The 12,656-nt window shown below is 41.2% G+C and overlaps 1 protein-coding gene across 3 annotated transcripts in view; it reads left to right on the top strand.

Moving 5' to 3' along the window:
• Positions 1–12,445, top strand: part of AMPH (amphiphysin) — a 123,938-nt gene extending 111,493 nt beyond the window's left edge. The window contains exons 19-23 of one of the 3 annotated variants that reach the window (XM_063325579.1): positions 773–829; positions 4,931–5,080; positions 6,387–6,653; positions 8,420–8,521; positions 11,257–12,445. In XM_063325579.1, the coding sequence (XP_063181649.1) occupies positions 773–829; positions 4,931–5,080; positions 6,387–6,653; positions 8,420–8,521; positions 11,257–11,364 (684 nt within the window). In that variant the 3' untranslated portion in view covers positions 11,365–12,445. The remainder of the gene's footprint in view (positions 1–772; positions 830–4,930; positions 5,081–6,386; positions 6,654–8,419; positions 8,522–11,256) is intronic. The other 2 variants (XM_063325577.1, XM_063325578.1) reach the window with 2 other exon arrangements.
• The last annotated feature ends 211 nt before the right edge of the window (positions 12,446–12,656 follow it).

The raw sequence follows: 12,656 nt of genomic DNA, 5'->3' as shown, positions 1-12,656 counted from the left end.
TGACCGTTGACCTTCTGTAGAAAAGGACCTAGTGTTAGATAGCATCTGTGCCATAAAAAGTACTCTTGGGAGGAGCCCATTACCGTTCAGTGCATTTGATCCCCTGACCACCTAAATGGGTGTCAGATTTAGAAAACCACTGACACGTGTCTAATTTTCTAAAAGTCGGGCACCTGCTGCAGGTACCACTGAATATGGACCTAGAGAAAGGTGATTCTGCAAAAAAAATTACAAACTTTGTGACCCACGTCTTTTGAACAGCCCCTTTAAATGAGTTGCAGTCCAACGTGGGTGGAAGAAGAAAGTGTTTTGGAAAGTTTATCTTGAAATTCTAGTGAGTTGCAGGGGTAGCAGCAGGTTATAATGGGAACAGTTTGCGTCTTGGGTGGGAGAATTTTGAGCTTGCTGGAAACCACAAGGTCAGCAGTGTTGTGGGTTGTTGCTTACTAAAAAATCCTTCAAAGTTGGTGCTATTATGAGAATACTGATAATAAAGGTAAATACATTTGTCCTTAGCACTTACAGTGTGATGATGATGACATATGTAAAAGGTTTTATTTGTTGGTTTTCAGCCTATAACTACTTTTATTTCAGATTATATGTGTCAGCAAGAATCTTTCTGCTTGCTATACACAATCCCATTTAGTTCCAGCCATTCATTTCATTGCATCCCATACATGCCGTGCTTCCATTAAGCTTGATTAATACCGATTTCTCTGCAGCCATTGCCTCAGCACGAGTAAGGTGATGACCATATTTCCTCTTTATACAGGACAGTGTCGAGGCAGGGGATAAGGAGACAACTGGAGTTGCTGAGAAAGAAAGCGAGGTACATACGAACAGCCTCAAGAGTGCGGTTGTGCTTTAATGTCTTCAAGAGAATCATGGCAAAAAAATCTATTTGTCATTTGCATGTCATCAATATGCAGGCTGATATGATGCAACCGTGACCTAGTTGCGGTATCTATTCTAACACTGCAGAGATATATCTATATCTGTGGTATATATTCTAACACCAGAGCACCTCCCATTCAATGCAGGACCTGCCTTAGAGACTGCCTGTTGCAGCAGTAGAGAGTGATAAATATCTCAGGGCAGCAAACAAAGCAGCTCCATGGTAGAAGGAGGTATAATGCTGTTTCTATTGACATTTGGAAGTACATTGCATAGATTCCCAGTAGCATTTACACTTTCCGTAAATTTGTTTGCCTAGCCTTCCTCCGGACGTCTTTATAAAAAGAAAAAAACTTCGATTAAACGTTTATTTTTCCTAGCACGATATGCCCTGAACTAAAACAGATATTTGAGAATAATCATGTTACGAGTTTGTTTGCTAAAGCACAAATCCAACATCAAGTTAGATACAGTTAAAATCAAATTACAAAGCAACTGTGAAAAGCTCAATGACATACTTAAAGCTGTGCATGTGTGGACTTGAATGATTGTATTTTGCTTATATTTCTTCAGAGGTGGTAAAACTACTGACCCTGAATCCTTCTATACTAACATGAAACTATAATGGGTTCAAACATGCACAGAGAGCAGCACAAGAGGAATGGCTACTTATTAAATGCAGAGATAGAAGTAGGGACTGAGAAAGAGATTTTAATCCTAGTTATTAATCACTTAGGATTTGTATCTCGAGGTGCTGACAACCTCCTTTTTTCTTTGTTATCATTGTGGTGCCGCAACGTATACAAAAATATCATGAACTGGTCTCCATTCACTCTGGTTTCCGAAGATGGTAAGTCCATCTGTCCAAGCTTGGGTTGTTACCCTGCTGTAAAACAGCATTAGCTCTGCTAGAGTCGAGGATATATCTGTGGCTCCAGGGTATCCCAGTGTCACTGGGAAGCAAGTTTGGGGCTCGATGGTGCTGGACTCCTCACCAGCGCTGCCACATCCACGTAGAAATGAGTGGAATTACACTAGTAAGGAAGTACAGGATGGGAGTGGTAGATCAAGCCCAGCTTGGTGCTGACTCAGTGCAAGAGAGTGCTGCGTTGCTTCTCTGGCGTTGGCTGGTCACTCCCAGCAAGTCTGGTCCAAGACGAAACATGCAAGAAATTCCTCGCTATCCTGTGAGCACCAAGGCTAAGTCTTTGAAATCTTTCCTCTTTTTTCTAACGCTACTTGTCCTTATGAAGTTGAGGTCTCTTACGTGGTGAGTTTGACCCTGTGTTCTGTTTAAAATAGCAGTACTACTGTATGCAGAAGAGATGCCGTAAGAGATCAAGCTATTTGCTAAGCTGATATCTGGCCTCCAGGGGAGGGTGGTCCCTTTGACACTGTAACTTGCATAACAAATTCTTCAGTACTACCCCAAAAGTCTTCCAAGACTTCGTAAGCAATTGATGTATTCCCTAAAGCACGATGATTAGTTCCTCTTGACATTATATTAGCTAGCTTAGCTGCAATTATAACCAACTGTCATAAAAATTACCCAGTTCCTTTCTAAATCCAGCCATGGGGACAGATCTTCAGCTCCGGAAAACTGGCATGGCTCAGAGAGCTCCTCTGGCAGACCCCCAGCAGCAGGCTTGGTAGCCCTCCTTGTCCTCTCCTTGGGCTCGTTCTTGCTGCTGACGAATCTGCGGCATTATGACAGCCATGTTAATGAGAGGAGAGTGCAACCGTGTGAATCGGCGGCATCCTGGGTATAGAAGCATTCACTTCTGCTGCAATTAAAACAGTCAAGTGGTTCTTCTATTACAGCCCTCGTTATACTGGATGACCCTTTCTTTGTCCCCTCTGTGGCTGGTATAATGGGACAACTGTTCGAGTTTCAATAATACTGCTAAGAGAGAGCTAATTTGGAATACTATTAGACTGTCTATTATTATTGATGACCTATGGAAAAGAGGTTTGTAGGACTGATTTTCAGTGTGAAGTAAGGTAATACGGCTAACTATATCTGCAAGTATGTGGTTCACCATAGCTGGGTATGAATCCAGTGGGATGAGCCTCCCTCTTTTTTTTTTTTTTTCCCTTCATTAATTAAATATATCTGAGGCTGGTAGTGAGGTTCATTCTGTGCTACCTCACATGCGTTTTTGTAAAAGCTTTTTTTAATCATCTAGCTCACATTGTTTTTGTACTCTAAGACACCAGAACGAATGGTTATGCAATTGTGAGCTGCGGTATGCATTCAGTGACTCATGGCTACAGGCTGAGAGAGCGTCACCCTTTCACTGCAGGGCATTTGAGAGCCGATTCATGTAAATTAGGATTCTCCTCCTTAGTGAAATAAAATGGGCTATACAAATCCAATAAAGAGAATAGACGTGTTGATCCTAATCACAACAGACAAAAAGATCAATTTCTGCAGTGTGCCGTTAGAAGCACGTGGTGTAAAATCAATCTGATATGCACGCTGTTCCCTCTTTTTCTACTAGCCTCTTCCAGGGCTTTTACACTCATCATTTATTTGGATATCTTCTTGGGTCAAGGCTGCTAAAATTTGTAATACTATGAGTGACAGGCTTGCATGCTTTACAAGTCACAGGAGAAGATGTCAACATCTGTCCATGTCTTTTGATGTTTTAATGATACGGCATCCTTCATCAGCAGGATTTTCAATTTAAACTAAAGTTTCTCCAGTGATTTCTACAAAATCCCATAGTATTTTCTGCTTTCAAGGACTCCAGAAGAATTTCTTTATCGCATCAGTTAATAGCAGTGAATAGGAGTAGTGTTGAATATTAGGTATTGCTAAAAAACAATGCCTGAAGAGTGGCCATGAACAATTGCAGGTAGTTCAAGTTGAGTTCAGGTAGTTGAATTAGCCTCATCCATGGAGGAAAGATCAAACTGAGGAAACAAAGAGCCTGGAGATCAGAGGTAGCTCTGCTAACTGCAGCTTGACATCGGTACCTAGAAAACAATTTTTTTCTTCAGTGTTTTTACTTTATCCTGGTGCTGTCTGCCATACGTTAAAAATTCCATGTTGAAGTTAATTGGATTAACAGAATGAGTTTTGTCGTTTACCTTCCACCCTCCAACCCTTAAGATAAATTCACTGTAAGTACATACCCAATATGCTACTGTAAGCATATACCAGTATATACCAATACGAATGTCAGAGGGATACATAAATTGCAACAACAGTCTCTGCTGGATGAAAGATTCAACATTGATCTATAGGCGGGTACTTTTCTATCCACCTTTCAAGAACTAGAACAAAACATGCCTTAACTTTTCAGCATGGACTGATCACAAATAGTTCAGTCCTATCCAGGCTGAATGGGCTTTTATGTATGTTTCTTTTTTTTATACTGACCTAGCTATAGATCTTTACAGTTATATTTTTTTCTGATAACAGATAGAATCTGAAGATTTCTGACCTTTATCCAGCTGTAGGATGTTATTTGTTTCTGCTGATATAGCCCAATTTGCCATTCTCTCTATTAGAAAGGAGTCTGTAATTAAGGCAATATTTTTGAAGCCAGCCCAGGTCTAGAGGTAGGTGACAGTAGCTGGAGAAGGCTTGGGGCCTCTTCCTGAGAACAGACTCCACTAGCAGGGTCCTGTGGACCCCTGAACAGCTTGCAAGCTCCTCCTCCTCAGCAGAAACCTGTGGTGAATTTCTTCCACAATGCAGCTTGAATGCAAGAGGAGTTAAAAATACTAGAGCTTTGGCAAACTGTTACTCCACCAGTAACACCTGAGGACTCTACTAAGCGGTGCCTACTGAGGTTTTATGAATGTCTTTCTCCCACCAGTTAATCAGGTTCCCTGTACAAGCTTGCCCCTGGTGCTGCGCTTGCCCCTGGTGCTGCTCTCACCCGCAAATCTGGAGAAACCCCAATGAAACCAAGGCCATGGGTTGGCACCACCCAGGGAGGTCGCAGAGCAGAGGCTGGTCCATGGTCTCTCTGGCAGATATCCAGAACCCGTAACCTGAAAGGTCCCTCCCTCCTGTTGTTTGTAGGTGGTACCTGTCACCGAGGCAGCTGCGGCAGCAGAAGATGGTGCGGCTGTGGCAGCAGGAGCTGGTGACGGCGCTGCTACCACTGAGCAGGAGGGTGTTGCTGAAGCTGGCAAAGCTCAGGGAGAAGAAAAGGAGGCTGATGTTTCTCAGGTAACTCATGTCGGTGCACAGGAGAATGTGTTAGGGGAATTGGGACAGATTCAGCAGCCTGAGAGAGGCAAGGCTGCTGCAGCTCCGTGCTCCCAGGTCCAACCAGTAGCAAGACTGAGACTCTCCTGGGATAGCCCTGGGAGGGGGACACACAGGGTGTCTCTTCTTCTGAGTCCTTAGTTTGGGTTGTGCCTGCCTTTGTGCCCCTGTGCTCCCTTGGGCTTCTGGAGATGGGACTTGATGGGCAGATGGCTCCTGTGATGGGCCAGGGAGCAGCATGGGCAGGTGTTGTTTGGGCCCCCCCTCCTGCTGTTGTCTCTGGGCTCCTCTGTGGAGACAAGCTTTATCATAGAACCTAACAGGGCTTTCTGGAGAAATAGGCAGAGAAAGTACTGCATTTTTCCTGTATCATGGCACCATGTCCTATCCAATAGCATTAATTTGTTTTATGTAAACCACGGTGGTCAAGCTATGCATCTGCATCTGGCCTGCTGCCTTTTCTTCTGCAGCCTCTGAGGAGCTGGGGAACAGGTACTAGAGCAAACCCTGCAGCTGGGCAGCCAGTTGCCACCTCCTGTCATTGCACATTGTCCTTCTTCTGTGCTACAGAACAGGATGGTTTGTCAGGGGATCAGTGAAAATGTTCTTTTCAGGGTGGATGCTCCAATGAGCTTCATTAAATGCTTTTTGTCCTAGGCTTTGTTATTGGTCAGATGCTACCTACTTAGCCTTTTTGCTTTCTCTACTTCCAGTTACATTGCTGTAAATCAGGATAAATCCCCTCAATCAGTCAAAGAAATAGGTCATGTTTCCTTCTTTCTTCACCTTTATGTCACCATTATCCTGCTGACCTGAACTCCCAAAGAAAGATAGGACAGTGACTCCTGGAAGTTGTGGCTTTACTCAAACCCACCCAAAGTTAAGAGCAGGGTGGAGGAGAAAGGTCTGTTAATTTTCATGCACATTAAAAATGAAACCCAAACTACCTGCAGAGCATTTTTATTATTTACTGCAATGGTTTGTGGTAATATAGAAAGTAGACTTAGGAGGACTAAGGGGAATGGGGAAAACAGGGAAGGGATTACTCCTTCACATTCTTGCACAAGTACTGCTTTCTGTCTTAATGTAAGAATCCACTATGGAGAAGAAAGAAATCCCCAATCCCCATTCTCCCCAGTCCCCATATTGCACATATGCCCTGTGCAATGAACAAACAATTGTGCTTTCCTGCTTGAAGTAAAGCACTAAATACTCTCATGGTGCTGTTGTGTTGTTTTGTGGTTTGGTTTTTTTTTTTTTTTCCCAGGACAAGGTCAGCAGCATCCCTTCAGTAGTAATACAGCCAGCATCAAACAATGAGGGGGAGGGAGAAGAACATGAAGTCGTCATGAACGAGTCCAAAGATGCTGCAGCCGAGATGGGCACTCAGGGCACTGACACTTCTCCCAGTGAAACTTCCCAAGTTGGAGGCGAGCAGAAACCCGCTGAAGAAATCCAGGCTGCACCTTCTCAAGATCAGCCTGTTCCAGCAGAAGACACAGCTTCTGCGATGCCACCTGGCTTTCTCTTTAAGGTCTGCTTCTTCATTCTTCTTTTAGACACCCTTTCAGATCTAGCTTCTGCGGATGTGTCTGTCCGTCAGGTAGCGCAATGATTTCTGGAGGCCAAACGATGCTTACTTAGCTTAACAGCCAGCTACACACATACACAACTTTAACATTCCGTTGTTGCTTCATGCATGAAGTCTGAGAAGGTAAGTTTTCTGCACGCCGTTGTTGCTGTGCGCATCCTTATGTAGCTGTAAGACTCACTGAAGCACAAGAACCCCTTCATCTCACCAAATTACTACTGCAAATTTGCATATTGAGGAAAACTGCACTGCCACAGAGTTAGTCAGCAATGCGGTATGATATATGCTAACAATATATCTGATATACCAACAATATATTTGATCTTCAAGGTTCCTTCCAACCCAAACCATGCTATGATTCTATGAATATTAAAAAATGGCATTTTTCTGGCCTGAAAATTTATAATGGGAGTTTTGGTTCTGTTGAAACCCATGGGACTTCTACAATTCACGCTAATGAAGCTAAAATGTCATTCTCTGACTTTAGTAATATTATAGTTATGAACTGTTAGGGTAATCAAACAGAAAAGTTTAATGAGGCGTAAGAGGAATTCTCTACTTGGCTGGCAAGACCCATAGGGTTTCCTGGTTCACAAGGTTCTTTGATGATGCTTCTCACTTCAGAATCACTGAGCAGCAGAAAAGCTCCTTGAGGATGGATGAACTTTACGTGCTTCCTATTATAATTTGCATAGTTCAGACTAATTAGTCCCATAGCACCCCATAAGTATGTCATTCTTCTTGGGCTATTCTTATTGCTCAATATTTTCCGCAAACCTTGAGAACAGTACTGCGCAGCTATGACTCAGACATGCTGACATAGTTCATCTCTTGTTTTTCATCACATTCTCTTGGGTCAGGCATAAATAAGGAGAAGAAGAATCTATGCCTGCCATCTGGTTCTTGATGCCATTTTCTTTCATTATTGCAGAGTTACCACGGAACTGGCTGTGCCTTGAGGAAATTAGAATAGCATATCTCTTAAGGAGGTAGAACCATTTAGTTAAAATGGCCTGTACACAATGACATGCTGATCCTGACAATGTTTTAATAATCACCCCTTTGACAGACAGATATTTTTTGCATACCCATCTGCCAGTACATGGGAGCTCTTTTCAGGGCAAACATGAAGTAGGGTTCCCATTACCCACCTCTTTGATCACGGGTTGAAATGGGTGCTCTGTGTCCCATTCAAATTTCTGTGGATGGTTACTGCAAGAATGATATCCAGTGGCCACAACAAGAGAATGAGAGTCTGAAATACCAGTTCTTGTGAGTCTTTCCAATTCTGTTTTCAAAATCCTGCCACCCCTCTCTCAGATCTAGAAATATTGATAGTGGGGAATGAAAACAAGTTCCTTACACAGAAGGAATAAGGGCGGCAGGACCTGTCTGAGAGGCAGGACTTGTGGGGTGTTGCAGTATCATCTGTCCTTGAGATGTTGTGACCTTGGGAAAGGATCTTAGGTTTCCTTTGGTAGTCTCAGGAAGACTTACTTAAGCTGTTCCTGCTTCCAAGGATGTGAACAGAAAACTTTGACATGAATCAGTGTCATCATTAACGATTTGAATGTACCTTCCTATAGCCATATGTTTGCATAAAGGCAGCGCATTACTCTTTAATTTGCAATAAAGATTTAACAGAGAATTTTGTTGTGAAAATGTCTGCATTTAGATCATGTCTACATGTATGGTGTTATTTTCTTCAGGTTGAAGTTCTACACGATTTCGAGGCAGCTAACAGTGATGAGCTTAATTTAAAACGAGGAGATATTGTACTAGTAATTCCTTCTGAGACCACGGCTGATCAGGTAAAAACACCTGGCTCTTTCTTTTGTTGACACTTTTCTTTGTCTCAGTTTTTTTTCTCACAAATTATAATTAATGGGAATGTGTATCTAAAATGTCATTACTGTAAGAAAACACAAAAATTTTAATTTTGTCTTAGTACTTGGTTTCATTTGAGACTAAATGGCATGGTTGGCTACAGCTGAAGTCCCAGATATATGCTACTAGCAGGATTCAATCTCAGCATATTTTCTAGGGCTTTTTTATGCTATTTTGTAGTGGATTTTGTACAGGCACACATGCACACAAAGACTTAATATGGAAGATGACTTACAAATTGTACATTATGTTGCTGTGTATCATCTTGCCTTAATATTGCAGTAGAATTGATTACATGGTCCCTAGATGTTCTGAGCTTTTACACGTGGATTTGGAGAAATAATACAAATTCACCCCCAGAGAGCACTGAGACTGCACACGAATTGTGCTGTCCATAGCCGAAATGTATGGAGGTGCCGCTATGTGCGCTGCCTGCCTCTAAAGCTAACTCTGCCCTCTGGAAGCCTAAACCTGAATTATAGAATGGTTTAATTTCATTTAAGACATTTCATTTTTGTTTTAGCAATGTGTTTCAGGTGAATTTTTGAATTCTTTCATTCCATGTCTTAAATTGAATTGCAGTGAAGTAAATTGATTTTTGGCCGCTGCTTTAAAAGAGAAGACCGTACTGCACACTGTTAGCACTAGCCGCTCCATGGGCATCTGCCAGTGATGGTGGTGAAAAGTCTTCCGTTGATTTAGGGGTTGAGAGATGGGGGGCTGGATTCTGCCTAGTGAGACAGCTGAAAGCACTGCCCTGAATGAAGACTGTTTCTTAAAATAAGTCTAAATATCAACATCCTAAACACTTAGGAGTGCTGGGGACTGTATTTGAAATTATTTCGATGGTTGATGCTGTCCAAAAGTATGTAATAACCAGTGTTCATCATCTCAGCCGAGCTTTCTTTTAATACAAGAGACAAGTAATTGCTTTTTGTGGTTTTTTTTGTTGATTTTGTTTTTTTTTTTTTAATTTCAGAATAAAAGATTTTTCTTTCAACAGGGCACTTTGCTTTTTTTATGGCGATAGTTTCTGTTATCCTCACTCAAATTATGCTGCATTGTATCTCATGGGCAGTTCAAGTAATTTCGTTATCAGTATATGCAGAATAGGACACTGCTGAAAGGATAGCAAAATCTGCTGTCTTCAGTCTGTTTTTCTTAGGATGTTATGTGTTAAATATGCTTAATCTTCACTTGGTGAATGAATGAAGTATATTCTTCTCGTGGTGTGCATCGAAATTCCATTAGCATTAATTAGAGTAAATTGTGTGCAATGATGGAGAAAATAAACCTTTATGTATTCCTGTTTCTGAAATCATTCTGGTCATATCTTTATTACTCAGTACATATTTGCCCTTCATGTTTAACATCACCATAAAGCTTAATCTTTTTATCTTTTGCCAGGTACTTTGTTGATTTATATAGAGTATTTTTATCTTTGTTATTCTTTATTCTCCTTCAAAATTGGTCTGTCTAAAACCATAATTCTAATATAGCTGCTAACATCAGCCCGTGTTCCCCACTCAAAGCAAACCAGTCCCACCCAGGGGCTTCAATTTTCCCATTAGTCTTGAGTGGAAGTTATTATCCAGTAAAACTGCACATTCCTTCGTACAGCCTACTCTGCCTGTGCTAGAAAGCTGTAGCTCCTCTTTCCTCTCAGATATTCCACATGCTTCAAAAACGTGTCCCCCGGTTACATGTACCCAGCCAATGCCATACTAAGCTGTATCTGCTTTAGCGATGCTTATTTTGGGTCAGAGAGTGGTGGTGTACGTGAAGATCCATTCAAATTACTCTATCTCTTTGTGGATTCTCTGTGCGATAATAATATGGCAGCATGAGAAATTCCCTGTTCACCATGGCTTTGCTCTGGCTCCTTGTCTTAAAAGGAAGAAAGCACAGAGTTACTGAGTTAGTGAGATGAGAACAGGTTGATAGTTTTTAAAAATACTGAATTGATTTTATTCCGGGTAGAACTGATCACACTTAAGAGAACCCAGCCCTTTTCAATAAGAAAGCCTTCTTTTGATTGCTTGGACTGCTGGTCATTTGTGTGCAATTTTGCATCGCCAGGTTCTGGTTTAGGTTTCCAGGGGTTTTTGGAAAAATAATTGCATTTTACCTAACTTTGACTTTCCAGATATAGTAATTCCAGAGATTGCAAGAACTATTATTCCTTCTGACTGTTTATACCTGAATGAGAGAAAAGAACTCTCAGGGGAAAAAAATCAGATTGAAAACTATTTTTTTCACCCATCTATGGTACTCTATAATGTTTCTGGCCCACTGCTATGCTCTTACTATGCAAGTGTGCCAATATTATTGTGGCGACTTTGAAGAAGTCTCAGCAGAGATTTTCACAAGTGCAGATCTGGTTTAATAGTGGATGACCTGGAAGACTGATTATCCAGTTTTGAGTTCAGCTGGGGGTTAGGTGGGCTAAAAGCCATACAATATGCTCATAGTCCCTCGGTCTCACAAAATTGTGGTCTGGCAGAACAGAGAAAACAGTCTGTGCAAAATCAGAGGCTGCTTTTTAACCAAAGGACCAAATCTTTTAGCCATGTGACTCTGAAAGCTCTGCAGGTCTGAAGCTTGTAGCAAGGAAGCGGGGAGACCCAAAGTTTAAGAGACTCTGTCTTTTTCCTTACAGGAGGCTGGTTGGTTGACAGGCATCAAGGAATCCGAGTGGCTTCAGTACAGAGATGCAAACAGTTATAAAGGACTTTTCCCAGAGAACTTCACACGCCATCTGGAGTAGTTCTCCACTCAGGCAGGCGAATGTGGTACGAAGCTCAGTCAGTAGGTTTTTAACCTCTTTGAAACACAGGAGCCCACCTTTTTGTAGTTTAAGCTGTTAATGGTTTACAGACTGGTGCCAGACAAAGCTTGTTGAAACATATCAAAATGAGCATGAATGCAAACAGTAAAGCTAGCAATTTCTGAAGCAGTACGTGGAAAAAAAAAATCAAATAAAAAAGAAATGTCCTTATTTGTTCACACGTATGTGGCAACAGGTTTGTTTGTGCTTTGTCAGAGCTGTGGTGATCCTGTATTTGGTCCTTCCCCATGAAATCTGAAATTAGCCTCCTCAATACCAAAACCTTAACTTCTCTGCACTAAGTGTATTGTATTGAGTTGCACTGCAGAAGATTTAATTAGTTATCCTGTAGTAATGAGGTCAAACTATTATAAGTTTCATGTGTTTAAAAAAATAATTAACTGCTGCAACGTTTTTCAATGTTACTTTTGGACATACATAATATATATACACACAAGAACTTACATGTGTGTATATAAGTGCATATGGATATATATGCATTTTCACGACTTCATCGTAGTTCTTTGACTGTGTAGTACCATCAGTACATGCATTGCTCTTTCACTGTCTGGCATTACAGGAAACGGTTTTGTTCCAAAGCAAAACTAGCTGCTCCATTGCCAAAACATGATACAGTATCTGTGTTCGTAATGTGAAATTTTCATTCTGAGATGATGAATAACATCTTGTTCAAAGCTGCTAAACCTCTGAGAAGGCATGGCTCGGTCTCTTCTTCCAGCTGCAGTAGTTACAATGAGATAATCTGGATGGGGAGCTGTTATGATGCTAATCTATACTTTTTTATTTAATTGGCTGAATAAATTTAAAAAAAGAAACAGAACTAATCTCTGAAGAAGAAATAAACACAATATATTTTCACTATATGTATTTATGCAGCATACCTTCACAGATCCTTTTAAAATAAGATATATAATGTATCCTGTATCAAAAAGTCATCTGTAACTTATGTTTTCCAGTGCTGTGTCATTAAAAATAAACCTTTGATCCAAAGAAGCTGTTTCATCTGTGGTGCTTTCGAAGTTTTGTAACACTGAAGTTCATATAGTTGATATGTTGTATTAGATAATCTAATCTTAATTTCTCTTTTTCCAAAGAAACACAACATAACAGGTGCACCATCTAAATGCTTGCTCTCAACCCTAGTCATGGCTGGAGCTCCAAAACGTCTGAACCCCAGCTCAGCAGATCTCCTCGCTGCTCCCGCCGTTCCA

The sequence above is a fragment of the Chroicocephalus ridibundus genome, chromosome 2, assembly GCF_963924245.1.
Source record: "Chroicocephalus ridibundus chromosome 2, bChrRid1.1, whole genome shotgun sequence".
NCBI lineage: Eukaryota > Metazoa > Chordata > Aves > Charadriiformes > Laridae > Chroicocephalus > Chroicocephalus ridibundus.
Note: the sequence above shows the minus strand (reverse complement) of the source record. Positions and strands in the feature narration are given on the sequence as shown.